The sequence below is a fragment of the Ranitomeya imitator genome, chromosome 4 (genome assembly GCF_032444005.1).
Source record: "Ranitomeya imitator isolate aRanImi1 chromosome 4, aRanImi1.pri, whole genome shotgun sequence".
Lineage (NCBI taxonomy): Eukaryota > Metazoa > Chordata > Amphibia > Anura > Dendrobatidae > Ranitomeya > Ranitomeya imitator.
The window spans coordinates 7084222-7104870 of record NC_091285.1 but is presented as its reverse complement, the minus strand read 5'-3'; the positions used below and the strand labels follow the sequence as shown (position 1 = coordinate 7104870).

General features: G+C 48.7%; 1 protein-coding gene across 4 annotated transcripts in view; it reads left to right on the top strand.

Annotated features, from left to right (window-relative positions):
• The first annotated feature begins 4179 nt into the window (after positions 1 to 4179).
• Positions 4180 to 20649, top strand: part of KIAA1549 (KIAA1549 ortholog) — an 88553-nt gene continuing 72083 nt past the window's right edge. For all 4 annotated transcript variants that reach the window (XM_069762842.1, XM_069762840.1, XM_069762841.1 and 1 more), the window contains exon 1: positions 4180 to 4365. In XM_069762842.1, coding sequence (XP_069618943.1) covers positions 4278 to 4365 — 88 coding nt within the window. In that variant the 5' untranslated portion in view covers positions 4180 to 4277. The remainder of the gene's footprint in view (positions 4366 to 20649) is intronic.

The window sequence follows — 20649 nt, the reverse complement described above, 5'->3', positions numbered from 1 at the left end:
CGCCATGGCCGGCCGCTCAGACCCAGACAGCGGGTTTGAAGCGGAGGGCTCCCCCAGCTACCCGGACGAGTACAACAGCCAGAGCCTCACATCTGGGACCGGTCTCCTGCAGGGTGAGATGGAGGACCTGGCGGAGCAGCTGCTCCAGTGGAAGCTTGAGGCCAAGACTTCGTGCCAGGAGGTACCCGCGGAGGAACTCCCGACCCTGGATCCTGTACCACCCTTGGAGTCAGCTGCAACGGAGGAAGCCGCGCCGACCGGTGAGTCCGTCGACCCCACCCTGCCAGCGGACTTGCTGATAGGCCCGGTCGCAGCGCCCCCTTCCCCGGGGACCCACAAACTCCAACGCCTTCTGCAATGGGACCAGGCCACGGGCATGGAGCATTTCTTAAAGGCCCCGATCTCGCCGCTCACCATGCCAGGCGAGGTCTATGCGGAGCGCACGGTGTGCCGCTGGGTGAACCCGGGATCTGACTTCATGGGGTTCGCCGGGGTGAAGACACGAGAAGGGGAGATGGTGGATGCCCTTAGCTGGGAGGAGTACCAGTCCCAGCTGCATCGGCAGTGGGAGGAGCAGGAGAAACAGCACCAGGCCCAGCGGGAAGCCCACTACCGGCGGGACCTCGAGGTGAAGGATCGGGCCCGCAAGGACCACACCGCCCACCAGGCCCCGCGCAGGCAGGGCACCGTAGTGGACTTTAAGCTCCGTGGGGGATGGGGCTTCATTAAGGAGCCGGACCTGTATTCTGAGGTTTTCGTAAACCGGAGGGATGTGGAGTCCCATCTCAAGGAAGGCCACCCGGACCAGGATCTATACAAGGGGGACGAACTCACCTACACCCAGCACTTCGGGGAGAGGGGGTGGTCCGCCCTGAATGTGCGCAAGCGGCCAGCTCCATGACATCATCGATCAAAGCGGCGGAGAAGCCGTCCCCCATAGCGAGGGTGCCCCCTTGTGACCGGACCACGACCGTCACCAAGACCACGGTGGTAACCCCTACTTGCACCGTTGTGAAAACCACCACTTGCACCGTGGACACTGCTACTACGGCGGTGGCAGAGAGCTCGACCTCAGGAGTGGTTGGCGCCTCGGTTGCTGCGAGGTCCAGGACAATTGCCACACAGACCCCTGACTGGAGCCCGGGATCTCCTGTGACCACACCGAGTGCCCGCGAGTACTCGGCGGGGTGGCCCCGACCACTGCTGCCGGTGGAGTTGTCACGACCACTAACGCCGAGGAAATAAACCTCGAAGATCCGAAGATGTAAATAGTTAACTGTTTCCTGCCTTTTGCTGCTGTTTTAAACCCGTCCAGGGTTATTCCTAAAAGGGGTCCCTTTGTTTACCCGGGATCCCTATTGTTTATAGTTCTTTTTCTATTTTTGCACAGAGTTATTATTGTTCCAAAGACTGCCGGATCATGGACGGTGAATGATTCAAAACTGTTTCTGTATATAGTTTGCACCTTCTTAAAGGTGCTCCCTACTGGTTTTACAAGCGAGAGAAGACTTTGCGAAGATAATGCTTCTGGACATGACGCAGAAGGTCTTGCTTTCCGTGGACTTGCAGACAGAGAGAATCTGCACTACTTGCTAGAGACTTGGGTCCCTCTTAAAGGGAATGTTTACATGATTGCTTTAATAAAAGTTGAAACGTTAATAATGTTGAAGGTTAATAAAGTTTGATAATGTTAATAAAGGTTGAGGACAGGAAAGCTTGAAGTGAACCCGTAGGGGTTAGAGAGAGAGTCCTCCTGAGAATGGAAGAAAGATGCTCGGTACAATGACAGTAGGCCCAGCCAAGGAGCTAGGCGGTCCTGCATTGGGGAAGCTAGAACGGAAAGAAAAGTTGAGTTATTTATATAGCATTTTATAGTAGGCCTTTAGTGGGTTCAGAGTATACGCCCTTAAAGGAAAGTTAACTTATTGTTCAGCGTTTGCACTTGGTAGAATACCCGGCTGGGTACTGAGAGTTATTTATAATCAACATGTTATTTAAAAATATTTAATTTTGTTTGTAACGTTCAAGTGTCCTCACCTCCCATAAAGGGAAGCATTGTTCTATTTACTTGTTTTAGCATTTCAAAAATTTTGTAGGTCTTTTGCTGCTATGTATTGTTGTTGTTCTTCCCAGTCCAGGAGTACTGGATTTAACCGGGTGGGAGTGCAGCGCCCCAGAGACCTGGTCGTTGTAGTATGACACTCTGCCACTAAGGGGAGTGATGGTATATCTGATGGCACTGAAGGAATTCTCCTGACCAGGTATCACCAGCACACATTACACTTCACACTCCGGCCACTAGGGGGAGAAAAAGGCTTTATTTATTGGGCCCCTCCTCACACTGGTAAAACTAGGGGCTGGGGAGGAAGTTAGTCAGAAGCTAACTGGGTTGGATTCAGGCAACATCCCGTGGCAGGGGGTGTTTCAGGGAGAAGACACAGGGGGGTCCCTGTCAGGCGTGGGAACCTGGCAGGTGCCTAGCGAACAGAACAGAACGTTATGGAACCGCGCCTGCACACCCCGCGGCGGTATCCTAAGAGAGAGACACGAAGGGAAGGATATTGTGGAACAGTGTAAACGAGATCAAGCACAAAGGAGAGCCAGTAGGAGTCGTGCCGTGAGACAGAGGCAACATCTTACTGAGGCGTGTAGCCGGTGGCCGGAACACCGAGGGAGTAACTGACTTCAGGCCTTACTTCAAACTCCGCCGGACAGTTAATTATAGGTTGGCTGTCTACCTTACTACACCTACGAAGACCTAGGGGGCAACAGTGGGAGAGGGGCGTCTCTAGGGTCCCGGAAGACCTCCAAGCCTTCCCGTCATACAGGTGCGTCCTAGCCATAACATACTGGGGGACGAGAAACTAGTAACATCTGGAACTAAAGAAACAGAGAGAGAGAGCTGTAGAGAACGAACGAACGAGAGCAGCAGTTGTGAGGACTATTCCGAATGCTCAGCAGGGTAGGACTACAACACACAGGCGCTAGTGGTGGGCAACGATTTCCATCTGCGAGGGAAACTCTGGAAGTGCCCATCGGACCGGCCGGTCTCAGACAGCCCTGTTAAACGTGCTCTGGATTGAGGATCCTGAAGCCTTCAGTAAAGAGGTAAAGAGACTGCGACCTTGTGTCCTCGTTATTGACTGCACCTCACATCATCACCATCTACCTTACTGGGAAGCCCTGGGGACATACTTCACCTGTGGGAAGGTATACCATCCAGCTGCCATTCCATCACCCCAGCGGACCCCACAGCAGCGTCGGTCACCCTGACCGAACACCACAGGTGGCGTCACGAACCCCTGACAAACTGTACTATCACCTTTATTGGACGCCCCTTAGCAGGGTCGCAGACCGGGTCTAGCCACCGTGACAGCCTCAGAACCGAACCAGAGAGGCCCGGTACCGAAATGCGTGGCCCTGTGTCTGGGGGCGATCCAGGTACACCCCACAAGACCCACCGTATACCGGGGACACCCCACAAGACCCGCCGTATACAGGGGACACCCCACAAGACCCGCCGTATACAGGGGACACCCCACAAGACCCGCCGTATACCGGGGACACCCGACAAGACCCACCGTATACAAGGGACACCCCACAAGACCCGCCGTATACAGGGGACACCCCACAAGACCCGCCGTATACAGGGGACACCCCACAAGACCCGCCGTATACCGGGGACACCCCACAAGACCCACCGTATACAAGGGACACCCCACAAGACCCGCCGTATACAGGGGACACCCCACAAGACCCGCCGTATACAGGGGACACCCCACAAGACCCGCCGTATACAGGGGACACCCCACAAGACCCGCCGTATACCAGGGACACCCCACAAGACCCGCCGTATACCGGGGACACCCCACAAGACCTGCCGTATACCGGGGACACACCAGAAGACGAGACCTGCCGTATACCGCAAAAAACCCACAGGAGTTTGGGGGGTCTCCTCCTGCAGATGTAGTTCTGTTCTTGGCCTCTGGGTGTCTCCTGTTCTCAGCCCGCGGATGTAGATCTCACATTGAGCACAAGGTGTCTCCCGTTCTTCTCTAGGTGTAATTTCCACCTTGGCCACTAGATGTCCCCGCTTGCTGTTCTAGTAGCGGCTTTGTCTCCTCCCGCTGCTGCAGTGCCGCTGCTGGCCACCAGGTGTCGCCCTCTCACCCCGGGGACCAAGCAGCGGATAGACGGGACGCGGCTGCGGTCGGTGTGCGGGGCCGACCCCGGGATGATGCCGCGCTCTCCTCCCCGGTAACTGCAGGACGGGGGACATGGACCGGGGGCTCCGAGCAGCTCCGGCCGCCTGCACCATCCTCCTCCTGGGGGTCTGGCTCCTCCTGCACCGGGTGGCGGCGGAAGGTAGGTGCGGGGTCCTGCGGCTGAGGATGGGGGGATGCGAGGCCGGTGGTGGCTGCCCGGGAGCCAGGACGTGCCCCATTACTGTCTGCAGGTGACACTGATACCTCCAAGGGTCTCTGCCCCCTGACTCTGGGGGTCTCTGTGCCCCCTGACTCCGGGGGTCTCTGTGCCCCCTGACTCCGGGGGTCTCTGTGTCGCCTGACTCTGGGGGTCTCTGTGTCGCCTGACGCCGGGTGCCTCTGTGTCGCCTGACTCTGGGGGTCTCTGTGTCGCCTGACTCTGGGGGTCTCTGTGTCGCCTGACTCTGGGGGTCTCTGTGTCGCCTGACTCTGGGGGTCTCTGTGTCGCCTGACTCTGGGGGTCTCTGTGCCCCCTGACTCCGGGGGTCTCTGTGTCGCCTGACTCTGGGGGTCTCTGTGTCGCCTGACTCTGGGGGTCTCTGTGTCGCCTGACTCTGGGGGTCTCTGTGCCCCCTGACTCTGGGGGTCTCTGTGCCCCCTGACTCCGGGGGTCTCTGTGTCGCCTGACGCCGGGTGCCTCTGTGTCGCCTGACTCTGGGGGTCTCTGTGTCGCCTGACTCTGGGGGTCTCTGTGTCGCCTGACTCTGGGGGTCTCTGTGTCGCCTGACTCTGGGGGTCTCTGTGCCCCCTGACTCTGGGGGTCTCTGTGCCCCCTGACTCTGGGGGTCTCTGTGCCCCCTGACTCTGGGGTTCTCTGTGTCGCCTGACTCTGGGGTTCTCTGTGCCCCCTGACTCTGGGGTTCTCTGTGCCCCCTGACTCTGGGGGTCTCTGTGTCGCCTGACTCTGGGGGTCTCTGTGTCGCCTGACTCTGGGGGTCTCTGTGTCGCCTGACGCCGGGTGTCTCTGTGTCGCCTGACGCCGGGTGTCTCTGTGTCGCCTGACGCCGGGTGTCTCTGTGTCGCCTGACGCCGGGTGTCTCTGTGTCGCCTGACGCCGGGTGCCTCTGTGTCGCCTGACGTTTGTGTCGCCTGACGCCGGGTGCCTCTGTGTCGCCTGACGCCGGGTGCCTCTGTGTCGCCTGACGTTTGTGTAGCCTGACGCCGGGTGCCTCTGTGTCGCCTGACGCCGGGTGCCTCTGTGTCGCCTGACGCCCGGTGCCTCTGTGTCGCCTGACGCCGGGTGTCTCTGTGTCGCCTGACGCCGGGTGTCTCTGTGTCGCCTGACGTCTGTGTCGCCTGACGCCGGGTGTCTCTGTGTCGCCTGACGCCGGGTGTCTCTGTGTCGCCTGACGCCGGGTGCCTCTGTGTCGCCTGACGTTTGTGTCGCCTGACGCCGGGTGCCTCTGTGTCGCCTGACGCCGGGTGCCTCTGTGTCGCCTGACGCCGGGTGCCTCTGTGTCGCCTGACGCCGGGTGCCTCTGTGTCGCCTGACGCCGGGTGCCTCTGTGTCGCCTGACGCCGGGTGCCTCTGTGTCGCCTGACGCCGGGTGCCTCTGTGTCGCCTGACGCCGGGTGCCTCTGTGTCGCCTGACGCCGGGTGCCTCTGTGTCGCCTGACGCCGGGTGCCTCTGTGTCGCCTGACGCCGGGTGCCTCTGTGTCGCCTGACGCCGGGTGCCTCTGTGTCGCCTGACGCCGGGTGTCTCTGTGTCGCCTGACGCCGGGTGCCTCTGTGTCGCCTGACGTCTGTGTCGCCTGACGCCGGGTGTCTGTGTCGCCTGACGCCGGGTGTCTGTGTCGCCTGACGCCGGGTGTCTGTGTCGCCTGACGCCGGGTGTCTGTGTCGCCTGACGCCGGGTGCCTCTGTGTCGCCTGACGTCTGTGTCGCCTGACGCCGGGTGCCTCTGTGTCGCCTGACGTCTGTGTCGCCTGACGTCTGTGTCGCCTGACGTCTGTGTCGCCTGACGCCGGGGGTCTCTGTGTCGCCTGACGCCGGGGGTCTCTGTGTGGCCTGACGCCAGGGGTCGAACCCTTGATTTTGGGGTTCTCCTCATCATGCCCCTGTTGCAGGGGGCCTCTTTGTCCCTCGCTGTGTTGGGGGTCTCCCTGTCACCCCTGGTGTTGGGGGTCTCCAGCAGGCTCTGCGAGATGCTAGTATTTGCCCCGGACAGGTGGGTGCTGATGGCTGCGATGCTCCATCCCTGGACTGAGCCCCCCGCATCCTCCCATCCGTAGACGGCGGCTTTAGGGTGTGTGTCCACGTTCAGGATTGCATCAGGATTTGTTCAGGATTTTACATCAGTATTTGTAGCCAAAACCAGCAGTGGGTGATAAATACAGGAGTGGTGCAGATGTTTCTATTAGACTTTTCCTCTAATTGTTCCACTCCTGGTTTTGTCTACAAATACTGATGTAAAATACTGACCAAATACTGATGCAATCCTGAACGTGGACACATACCCTTACACCACTGCGTCCGGCGCTCGGCATTGTGCTTGGTGATGTACGGCTGCTGTTCGGGGCGCAGTGTTTCCACCACAGGAGGGCTGCGCTCTGCAGTTATGGGGACGGCTGTAATATCCTCAGCACTCGGACCCCCGCTCTGTAACGTAACGGGGTCTGTCTGGGGTCAGGATCTGCACAGGTCACCCCTCCCCCATCACGCTGCATCACCCGCGGATCCTGGCTTTGGGGTGTGATGCGCTGCAGTCACTGGCGGCTCCCCGGAGGCAGAGCTTGTTATTGTCTGTTTACCACCACGTTGCCTGACAAAGCTCCGTAATTACTGCTCTGTGCCGCGCCGAGGGACGTGCTGCCCCTCACCCGCAGCGCCGACAACCAGCATGGAAACCAGTGTGAGACGGAGGGAGGTTGTCAGCCCCGCCCCCTGGTGATGACATCACTGATATGAGACCCCGCCCCTCATCTGTCTCTGCTGACAACCTGCCTGTATACCTGTGAGAGGTTGTCAGCCCCGGACTCCACCAGGCGGGGGTCCGATATTAACGATCATAACACACCCACCCAACACATAACATGCCTGGTGTTACCCTCCAGAGCTGCGCTCACTATTCTGCTGGTGCAGTCACTGTGTACATACATTACATTACTGATCCTGAGTTACCTCCTGTATTATACTCCAGAGCTGCACTCACTATTCTGCTGGTGCAGTCACTGTGTACACACATTACATTACTGATCCTGAGTTACATCCTGTATTATACTCCAGAGCTGCACTCACTATTCTGCTGGTGCAGTCACTGTGTACATACATTACATTACTGATCCTGAGTTACATCCTGTATTATACTCCAGAGCTGCACTCACTATTCTGCTGGTGCAGTCACTGTGTACATACATTACATTACTGATCCTGAGTTACATCCTGTATTATACTCCAGAGCTGCACTCACTATTCTGCTGGTGCAGTCACTGTGTACATACATTACATTACTGATCCTGAGTTACATCCTGTACTATACCCCAGAGCTGCACTCACTATTCTGCTGGTGCAGTCACTATGTATATACATTACATTACTGATCCTGAGTTACATCCTGTATTATACCCCAGAGCTGCACTCACTATTCTGCTGGTGCAGTCACTGTGTACATACATTACATTACTGATCCTGAGTTACATCCTGTATTATACTCCAGAGCTGCACTCACTATTCTGCTGGTGCAGTCACTGTGTACATACATTACTGATCCTGAGTTACATCCTGTATTATACTCCAGAGCTGCACTCACTATTCTGCTGGTGCAGTCACTGTGTACATACATTACATTACTGATCCTGAGTTACATCCTGTACTATACCCCAGAGCTGCACTCACTATTCTGCTGGTGCAGTCACTATGTATATACATTACATTACTGATCCTGAGTTACATCCTGTATTATACCACAGAGCTGCACTCACTATTCTGCTGGTGCAGTCACTATGTACATACATTACATTACTGATCCAGAGTTACCTCCTGTATTATACTCCAGAGCTGCACTCACTATTCTGCTGGTGCAGTCACTGTGTACATACATTACATTACTGATCCTGAGTTACATCCTGTATTATACTCCAGAGCTGCACTCACTATTCTGCTGGTGCAGTCACTGTGTACATACATTACATTACTGATCCTGAGTTACCTCCTGTATTATACTCCAGAGCTGCACTCACTATTCTGCTGGTGCAGTCACTGTGTATATACATTACATTACTGATCCTGAGTTACATCCTGTATTATACTCCAGAGCTGCACTCACTATTCTGCTGGTGCAGTCACTGTGTACATACATTACATTACTGATCCTGAGTTACCTCCTGTATTATACTCCAGAGCTGCACTCACTATTCTGCTGGTACACTCACTGTGTACATACATTACTGATCCTGAGTTACATCCTGTATTATACTCCAGAGCTGCGCTCACTATTCTGCTGGTGCAGTCACTGTGTACATACATTACATTACTGATCCTGAGTTACATCCTGTATTAAACTCCAGAGCTGCGCTCACTTTTCTGCTGGTGCAGTCACTGTGTACATACATTACATTACTGATCCTGAGTTACATCCTGTATTATACTCCAGAGCTGCACTCACTATTCTGCTGGTGCAGTCACTGTGTACATACATTACATTACTGATCCTGAGTTACCTCCTGTATTATACTCCAGAGCTGCACTCACTATTCTGCTGGTGCAGTCACTGTGTATATACATTACATTACTGATCCTGAGTTACATCCTGTATTATACTCCAGAGCTGCACTCACTATTCTGCTGGTGCAGTCACTGTGTACATACATTACATTACTGATCCTGAGTTACCTCCTGTATTATACTCCAGAGCTGCACTCACTATTCTGCTGGTACACTCACTGTGTACATACATTACTGATCCTGAGTTACATCCTGTATTATACTCCAGAGCTGCGCTCACTATTCTGCTGGTGCAGTCACTGTGTACATACATTACATTACTGATCCTGAGTTACATCCTGTATTAAACTCCAGAGCTGCGCTCACTTTTCTGCTGGTGCAGTCACTGTGTACATACATTACATTACTGATCCTGAGTTACATCCTGTATTATACTCCAGAGCTGCACTCACTATTCTGCTGGTGCAGTCACTGTGTATATACATTACATTACTGATCCTGAGTTACATCCTGTATTATACTCCAGAGCTGCGCTCACTTTTCTGCTGGTGCAGTCACTGTGTACACACATTACTGATCCTGAGTTACATCCTGTATTATACTCCAGAGCTGCGCTCACTTTTCTGCTGGTGCAGTCACTGTGTACATACATTACATTACTGATCCTGAGTTACATCCTGTATTAAACTCCAGAGCTGCGCTCACTTTTCTGCTGGTGCAGTCACTGTGTACATACATTACATTACTGATCCTGAGTTACATCCTGTATTATACTCCAGAGCTGCACTCACTATTCTGCTGGTGCAGTCACTGTGTATATACATTACATTACTGATCCTGAGTTACATCCTGTATTATACTCCAGAGCTGCGCTCACTTTTCTGCTGGTGCAGTCACTGTGTACACACATTACTGATCCTGAGTTACATCCTGTATTATACTCCAGAGCTGCGCTCACTTTTCTGCTGGTGCAGTCACTGTGTACATACATTACATTACTGATCCTGAGTTACATCCTGTATTATACTCCAGAGCTGCACTCACTATTCTGCTGGTGCAGTCACTGTGTGCATACATTACATTACTGATCCTGAGTTACATCCTGTATTATACCCCAGAGCTGCGCTCACTTTTCTGCTGGTGCAGTCACTGTGTACATACATTACATTACTTCCTTAGTTACCTCCTGTATTATACCCCAGAGCTGCGCTCACTATTCTGCTGGTGCAGTCACTGTGTACATACATTACATTACTGATCCCGAGTTACATCCTGTATTATACCCCAGAGCTGCGCTCACTATTCTGCTGGTGCAGTCACTGTGTACATACATTACATTACTGATCCTGAGTTACATCCTGTATTATACCCCAGAGCTGCGCTCACTTTTCTGCTGGTGCAGTCACTGTGTACATACATTACATTACTGATCCTTAGTTACCTCCTGTATTATACTCCAGAGCTGCACTCACTATTCTGCTGGTGCAGTCACTGTGTACATACATTACATTACTGATCCTGAGTTACATCCTGTATTATACCCCAGAGCTGCGCTCACTTTTCTGCTGGTGCAGTCACTGTGTACATACATTACATTACTGATCCTGAGTTACATCCTGTATTATACCCCAGAGCTGCACTCACTATTCTGCTGGTGCAGTCACTGTGTACATACATTACTGATCATGAGTTACATCCTGTATTATACCCCAGAGCTGCTCTCACTATTCTGCTGGTGCAGTCACTGTGTACATACATTACATTACTGATCCTGAGTTACATCCTGTATTATACCCCAGAGCTGCACTCACTATTCTGCTGGTGCAGTCACTGTGTGCATACATTACATTACTGATCCTGAGTTACATCCTGTATTATACCCCAGAGCTGCACTCATTATTCTGCTGGTGCAGTCACTGTGTGCATACATTACTGATCCTTAGTTACCTCTTGTATTATACCCCAGAGCTGCACTCACTATTCTGCTGGTGCAGTCACTGTGTACATACATTACATTACTGATCCTGAGTTACCTCCTGTATTATACTCCAGAGCTGCACTCACTATTCTGCTGGTGCAGTCACTGTGTACATACATTACATTACTTATCCTGAGTTACATCCTGTATTATACCCCAGAGCTGCGCTCACTATTCTGCTGGTGCAGTCACTGTGTACATACATTACATTACTGATCCTTAGTTACCTCCTGTATTATACCCCAGAGCTGCGCTCACTATTCTGCTGGTGCAGTCACTGTGTACATACATTACTGATCCTGAGTTACATCCTGTATTATACCCCAGAGCTGCACTCACTATTCTGCTGGTGCAGTCACTGTGTACATACATTACTGATCATGAGTTACATCCTGTATTATACCCCAGAGCTGCTCTCACTATTCTGCTGGTGCAGTCACTGTGTACATACATTACATTACTGATCTTGAGTTACATCCTGTATTATACCCCAGAGCTGCACTCACTATTCTGCTGGTGCAGTCACTGTGTGCATACATTACATTACTGATCCTGAGTTACATCCTGTATTATACCCCAGAGCTGCACTCATTATTCTGCTGGTGCAATCACTGTGTGCATACATTACATTACTGATCCTTAGTTACCTCCTGTATTATACCCCAGAGCTGCACTCACTATTCTGCTGGTGCAGTCACTGTGTACATACATTACATTACTGATCCTGAGTTACCTCCTGTATTATACTCCAGAGCTGCACTCACTATTCTGCTGGTGCAGTCACTGTGTGCATACATTACATTACTGATCCTGAGTTACATCCTGTATTATACTCCAGAGCTGCACTCACTATTCTGCTGGTGCAGTCACTGTGTGCACACATTACATTACTGATCCTGAGTTACATCCTGTATTATACCCCAGAGCTGCACTCACTATTCTGCTGGTGCAGTCACTGTGTACATACATTACTGATCCTGAGTTACATCCTGTATTATACCCCAGAGCTGCACTCACTATTCTGCTGGTGCAGTCACTGTGTGCATACATTACATTACTGATCCTGAGTTACATCCTGTATTATACCCCAGAGCTGCACTCATTATTCTGCTGGTGCAGTCACTGTGTGCATACATTACTGATCCTTAGTTACCTCTTGTATTATACCCCAGAGCTGCACTCACTATTCTGCTGGTGCAGTCACTGTGTACATACATTACATTACTGATCCTGAGTTACCTCCTGTATTATACTCCAGAGCTGCACTCACTATTCTGCTGGTGCAGTCACTGTGTACATACATTACATTACTGATCCTGAGTTACATCCTGTATTATACCACAGAGCTGCGCTCACTTTTCTGCTGGTGCAGTCACTGTGTACATACATTACATTACTGATCCTGAGTTACATCCTGTATTATACCCCAGAGCTGCGCTCACTATTCTGCTGGTGCAGTCACTGTGTACATACATTACATTACTGATCCTTAGTTACCTCCTGTATTATACCCCAGAGCTGCGCTCACTATTCGGCTGGTGCAGTCACTGTGTACATACATTACTGATCCTGAGTTACATCCTGTATTATACCCCAGAGCTGCACTCACTATTCTGCTGGTGCAGTCACTGTGTACATACATTACTGATCATGAGTTACATCCTGTATTATACCCCAGAGCTGCTCTCACTATTCTGCTGGTGCAGTCACTGTGTACATACATTACATTACTGATCTTGAGTTACATCCTGTATTATACCCCAGAGCTGCACTCACTATTCTGCTGGTGCAGTCACTGTGTGCATACATTACATTACTGATCCTGAGTTACATCCTGTATTATACCCCAGAGCTGCACTCATTATTCTGCTGGTGCAGTCACTGTGTGCATACATTACATTACTGATCCTTAGTTACCTCCTGTATTATACCCCAGAGCTGCACTCACTATTCTGCTGGTGCAGTCACTGTGTACATACATTACATTACTGATCCTGAGTTACCTCCTGTATTATACTCCAGAGCTGCACTCACTATTCTGCTGGTGCAGTCACTGTGTGCATACATTACATTACTGATCCTGAGTTACATCCTGTATTATACCCCAGAGCTGCACTCACTATTCTGCTGGTGCAGTCACTGTGTGCATACATTACATTACTGATCCTTAGTTACCTCCTGTATTATACCCCAGAGCTGCACTCACTATTCTGCTGGTGCAGTCACTGTGTACATACATTACATTACTGATCCTGAGTTACCTCCTGTATTATACTCCAGAGCTGCACTCACTATTCTGCTGGTGCAGTCACTGTGTACATACATTACATTACTGATCCTGAGTTACCTCCTGTATTATACTCCAGAGCTGCACTCACTATTCTGCTGGTGCAGTCACTGTGTGCATACATTACATTACTGATCCTGAGTTACATCCTGCATTATACTCCAGAGCTGCACTCACTATTCTGCTGGTGCAGTCACTGTGTGCATACATTACATTACTGATCCTTAGTTACCTCCTGTATTATACCCCAGAGCTGCGCTCACTATTCTGCTGGTACAGTCACTGTGTACATACATTACATTACTGATCCTGAGTTACATCCTGTATTATACCCCAGAGCTGCACTCCCTTTTCTGCTGGTGCAGTCACTGTGTACATACATTACTGATCCTGAGTTACATCCTGTATTATACCCCAGAGCTGCTCTCACTATTCTGCTGGTGCAGTCACTGTGTACATACATTACATTACTGATCCTGAGTTACATCCTGTATTATACTCCAGAGCTGCACTCACTATTCTGCTGGTGCAGTCACTGTGTACATACATTACATTACTGATCCTGAGTTATATCCTGTATTATACTCCAGAGCTGCACTCACTATTCTGCTGGTACAGTCACTGTGTACATACATTACATTACTGATCCTGAGTTACATCCTGTATTATACCCCAGAGCTGCACTCCCTATTCTGCTGGTGCAGTCACTGTGTACATACATTACTGATCCTGAGTTACATCCTGTATTATACCCCAGAGCTGCTCTCACTATTCTGCTGGTGCAGTCACTGTGTACATACATTACATTACTGATCCTGAGTTACATCCTGTATTATACTCCAGAGCTGCACTCCCTATTCTGCTGGTGCAGTCACTGTGTACATACATTACTGATCCTGAGTTACATCCTGTATTATACTCCAGAGCTGCTCTCACTATTCTGCTGGTGCAGTCACTGTGTACATACATTACATTACACGGGCAGCACGGTGGCGCAGTGGTTAGCGCTACAGCCTTGCAGCGCTGGGGTCCTGGGTTCTAATCCCACCCAGGACAACATCTGCAAAGAGTTTGTATGTTCTCTCCGTGTTTGCGTGGGTTTCCTCCGGGCACTCCGGTTTCCTCCCACATTCCAAAGACATACTGATAGGAATTCTAGATTGTGAGCCCAATCAGGGACAGTGACGATAATGTGTGCAAAATGTAAAGCGCTGTGGAATATGTTAGCGCTATATAAAAAAAAAAAATAAAAAAATAAAGAAAGAAAGAAAGATTACTGATCCTGAGTTACATCCTTTATTATACCCCAGAGCTGCACTCATTATTCTGCTGGTGCAGTCACTGTGTACATACATTACATTACTGATCCTGAGTTACATCCTTTATTATACCCCAGAGTTGCACTCACTATTCTGCTGGTGCAGTCACTGTGTACATACATTACATTACTGATCCTGAGTTACATCCTGTATTATACTCCAGAGTTGCACTCACTATTCTGCTGGTGCAGTCACTGTGTACATACATTACATTACTGATCCTGAGTTACCTCCTGCATTATACTCCAGAGCTGCACTCACTATTCTGCTGGTGCAGTCACTGTGTACATACATGATATTACTGATCCTGAGTTACATCCTGTATTATACTCCAGAGCTGCACTCACTATTCTGCTGGTGCAGTCACTGTGTACATACATTACATTACTGATCCTGAGCAGGGTGGATTTTATTTTAAATCTAACTGATTTAAATCACGATTTAAATCACTAGTCAGTAAGGCTTGATTTAAATCAGTGATTTAAATCAAAGTTTCTACCTAACTGAATTTGACTCCGCAGAGGTCCCAGCCTCTTCTTCATCTTCATCACCGCACTTCTCATGATGTTGCCTCATTCGCGCCCCCAGGCCTTGCATCTCTTTGTTGCATCGTTTGCATTTTGCACGTATGCCTGCCTTACCGATAGGCGAAGGAGCTTCATTAAAATATTCCCAAACTGGGTCTCTTTTACGGCCTGCTGCCATTATAAGGAAAGAATGTAATAAACCTCAGATCGTACACACAAACAGATCCAGACTTGTCTGTCTGTGGCTATGCTGCAGTATTGTGCTCAAAGTTTCACTTTCATTTTCTTGTCTGCTTGCCCTTCCTCCTCCTCACACTTAGATTCACATTCTTCTTGTGTTGTGCAGATCTATTCCACTCCAAACAATCAGAAACATATTGTCTAACTTCTTGGACTTGGCACTGAAGAGGTTGATTCTGTATTCATAGGTTTGTAGAACAATAGGATTAAGGTCTTTTTCTCAACTCTGTTCATGTTGTAACATTTTTGCCGTGAAGAAGAGGCTGGACCTCTGCGGAGTCAAATTCAGTTTTGAGAACTGCGTAAGTAAAGCGAGCGTCTGTGATAATATAGGAGAGAAACTGCCCACTAATCCTACAGAAACCTCTGGAAGAGCATGGCATTGTGAATGTTACACATATACAGCCTATATTCTACTGAGTTAAACAACTCAGCTTTATCTCATGATGGAAGAACCTTTGGATGGTAAAATATTTTCCTCAAAAAGCAATTTATTGAAAAAAATCCGATTTAAATAAAAAGAATCCGATTTAAATAAAAAAAATCCGATTTTTTTTTTTTTTATTTTATTTTTTTTAATTAACATTGATTTTTATCCACCCTGATCCTGAGTTACCTCCTGTATTATACCCCAGAGCTGCACTCACTATTCTGCTGGTGCAGTCACTGTGTACATACATTACTGATCCTGAGTTACGTCCTGTATTATACTCCAGGGCTGCACTCACTATTCTGCTGGTGCAGTCACTGTGTACATACATTACATTACTGATCCTGAGTTACATCCTGTATTATACTCCAGAGCTGCACTCACTATTCTGCTGGTGCAGTCACTGTGTACATACATTACTGATCCTGAGTTACATCCTGTATTATACTCCAGAGCTGCACTCACTATTCTGCTGGTGCAGTCACTGTGTACATACATTACATTACTGATCCTGAGTTACCTCCTGTATTATACTCCAGAGCTGCACTCACTATTCTGCTGGTGCAGTCACTGTGTACATACATTACATTACTGATCCTGAGTTACATCCTGTATTATACTCCAGAGCTGCACTCACTATTCTGCTGGTGCAGTCAGTGTACATACATTACATTACTGATCCTGAGTTACATCCTGTATTATACTCCAGAGCTGTACTCACTATTCTGCTGGTGCAGTCACTGTGTACATACATTACATTACTGATCCTGAGTTACATCCTGTATTATACCCCAGAGCTGCACTCACTATTCTGCTGGTGCTGTCACTGTGTACATACATTACATTACTGATCCTGAGTTACATCCTGTATTATACTCCAGAGCTGCACTCACTATTCTGCTGGTGCAGTCACTATGTACATACATTACATTACTGATCCTGAGCTACATCCTGTATTATAACCCAGAGCTGCACTCACTATTCTGCTGGTGCAGTCACTGTGTACATACATTACATTACTGATCCTGAGTTGCATCCTGTATTATATTGCAGAGCTGCACTCACTATTCTTCTGGTGCAGCCACTGTGTACATATATTACATTACTGATCCTGAGTTACCTCCTGTATTATACCCCAGAGCTGCACTCACTATTCTGCTGGTGCAGTCACTGTGTACATACATTACATTACTGATCATGAGTTACATCCTGTATTATATTGCAGAGCTGCACTCACTATTCTGCTGGTGCAGTCACTGTGTACATACATTATATTACTGATCCTGAGTTACATCCTGTATAATCCTCCAGAGCTGCACTCACTATTGTGCTGGTGCAGTCACTGTGTACATATATTACATTACTGATCCTGAGTTACATCCTGTATTATACTCCAGAGCTGCACTCACTATTCTGCTGGTGCAGTCACTGTGTACATACATTACATTACTGATCCTGAGTTACATCCTGTATTATCCTCCAGAGCTGCACTCACTATTCTGCTGGTGCAGTCACTGTGTACACACATTACATTACTGATCCTGAGTTACATCCTGTATTATACCCCAGAGCTGCACTCACTATTCTGCTGGTGCAGTCACTGTGTACATACATTACTGATCCTTAGTTACCTCCTGTATTATATTGCAGAGCTGCACTCACTATTCTGCTGGTGCAGTCACTGTGTACATATATTACATTACTATATCCTCCTGTATATACATACTGCACAGTACCACTCCTCCTGTATATATACAGGAGGAGTGGTACTGTGCAGTTTATATATACAGGAGGAGTGATACTGTGCAGTGTATATATACAGGAGGAGCAATACTGTGCAGTGTATATATACAGGAGTGGTACTGTGCAGTGTATATATACAGGAGGAGTGGTACTGTGCAGTGTATATATACAGGAGGAGTGGTGCTGTGCAGTGTATATATACAGGAGGAGTGGTACTGTGCAGTGTATATATACAGGAGGAGTGGTACTGTGCAGTGTATATATACAGGAGGAGTGGTACTGTGCAGGGTATATATACAGGAGGAGTGGTACTGTGCAGTGTATATATACAGGAGGAGTGGTACTGTGCAGTGAATGTATACAGGAGGAGTGGTACTGTGCAGTGTATATATATACAGGAGGAGTGGTGTTGTGCAGTGTATATATACAGGAGGAGTGGTACTGTGCAGTGTATATATACAGGAGGAGTGGTACTGTGCAGTGTATACCGGTATATACAGGAGGAGTGGTACTGTGCAGTGTATATATACAGGAGGAGTTGTGCTGTGCAGTGTATATATACAGGAGGAGTGGTACTGTGCAGTGTATATATACAGGAGGAGTGGTACTGTGCAGTGTATATATACAGGAGGAGTGGTACTGTGCAGTGAATGTATACAGGAGGAGTGGTACCATGCAGTGTATATATACAGGAGGAGTGGTACTGTGAAGTGTATATATACAGGAGGAGTGGTACTGTGCAGTGAATGTATACAGGAGGAGTGGTACTGTGCAGTGTATATACACAGGAGGAGTGGTACTGTGCAGTGTATATATACAGGAGGAGTGGTACTGTGCAGTGAATGTATACAGGAGGAGTGGTACTGTGCAGTGAATGTATACAGGAGGAGTGGTACTGTGCAGTGTATATACACAGGAGGAGTGGTACTGTGCAGTGTATATATACAGGAGGAGTGGTACTGTGCAGTGTATATATACAGGAGGAGTGGTACTGTGCAGTGTATATATACAGGAGGAGTGGTACTGTGCTGTGTATATATACAGGAGGAGTGGTACTGTGCAGTGTATATATACAGGAGGAGTGGTACTGTGCAGTGTATATATACAGGAGGAGTGGTACTGTGCAGTGTATATATACAGGAGTGGTACTGTGCAGGGTATATATACAGGAGGAGTGGTACTGTGCAGTGTATATATACAGGAGTGGTACTGTGCAGTGTATATATACAGGAGGAGTGGTACTGTGCAGTGTATATATACAGGAGGAGTGGTACTGTGCAGTGTATATATACAGGAGTGGTACTGTGCAGGGTATATATACAGGAGGAGTGGTACTGTGCAGTGTATATATACAGGAGCGGTACTGTGCAGTTTATATATACAGGAGGAGTGATACTGTGCAGTGTATATATACAGGAGGAGCAATACTGTGCAGTGTATATATACAGGAGTGGTACTGTGCAGTGTATATATACAGGAGGAGTGGTACTGTGCAGTGTATATATACAGGAGGAGTGGTACTGTGCAGTGTATATATACAGGAGGAGTGGTACTGTGCAGGGTATATATACAGGAGGAGTGGTACTGTGCAGTGTATATATACAGGAGGAGTGGTACTGTGCAGTGAATGTATACAGGAGGAGTGGTACTGTGCAGTGTATATATATACAGGAGGAGTGGTGTTGTGCAGTGTATATATACAGGGGTGTGGTACTGTGCAGTGTATATATACAGGAGGACTGGTACTGTGCAGTGTATATATACAGGACAGGAGGACTGGTACTGTGCAGTGTATATATACAGGACAGGAGGAGTGGTACTGTGCAGGGTATATATACAGGAGGAGTGGTACTGTGCAGTGTATATATACAGGAGGAGTGGTACTGTGCAGTGAATGTATACAGGAGGAGTGGTACTGTGCAGTGTATATATATACAGGAGGAGTGGTGTTGTGCAGTGTATATATACAGGAGGAGTGGTACTGTGCAGTGTATATATACAGGAGGAGTGGTACTGTGCAGTGTATACCGGTATATACAGGAGGAGTGGTACTGTGCAGTGTATATATACAGGAGGAGTTGTGCTGTGCAGTGTATATATACAGGAGGAGTGGTACTGTGCAGTGTATATATACAGGAGGAGTGGTACTGTGCAGTGTATATATACAGGAGGAGTGGTACTGTGCAGTGAATGTATACAGGAGGAGTGGTACTGTGCAGTGTATATACACAGGAGGAGTGGTACTGTGCAGTGTATATATACAGGAGGAGTGGTACTGTGCAGTGAATGTATACAGGAGGAGTGGTACTGTGCAGTGAATGTATACAGGAGGAGTGGTACTGTGCAGTGTATATACACAGGAGGAGTGGTACTGTGCAGTGTATATATACAGGAGGAGTGGTACTGTGCAGTGAATGTATACAGGAGGAGTGGTACTGTGCAGTGAATGTATACAGGAGGAGTGGTACTGTGCAGTGTATATACACAGGAGGAGTGGTACTGTGCAGTGTATATATACAGGAGGAGTGGTACTGTGCAGTGTATATATACAGGAGGAGTGGTACTGTGCAGTGTATATACACAGGAGGAGTGGTACTGTGCAGTGTATATATACAGGAGGAGTGGTACTGTGCAGTGTATATATACAGGAGGAGTGGTACTGTGCAGTGTATATACACAGGAGGAGTGGTACTGTGCAGTGTATATATACAGGAGGAGTGGTACTGTGCAGTGTATATATACAGGAGGAGTGGTACTGTGCAGTGTATATATACAGGAGGAGTGGTACTGTGCAGTGTATATATACAGGAGGAGTGGTACTGTGCAGTGTATATATACAGGAGGAGTGGTACTGTGCTGTGTATATATACAGGAGGAGTGGTACTGTGCAGTGTATATATACAGGAGGAGTGGTACTGTGCAGTGTATATATACAGGAGGAGTGGTACTGTGCAGTGTATATATACAGGAGTGGTACTGTGCAGGGTATATATACAGGAGGAGTGGTACTGTGCAGTGTATATATACAGGAGGAGTGGTACTGTGCAGTGTATATATACAGGAGTGGTACTGTGCAGGGTATATATACAGGAGGAGTGGTACTGTGCAGTGTATATATACAGGAGGAGTGGTGCTGTGCAGTGTATATATACAGGAGGAGTGGTACTGTGCAGTGTATATATACAGGAGGAGTGGT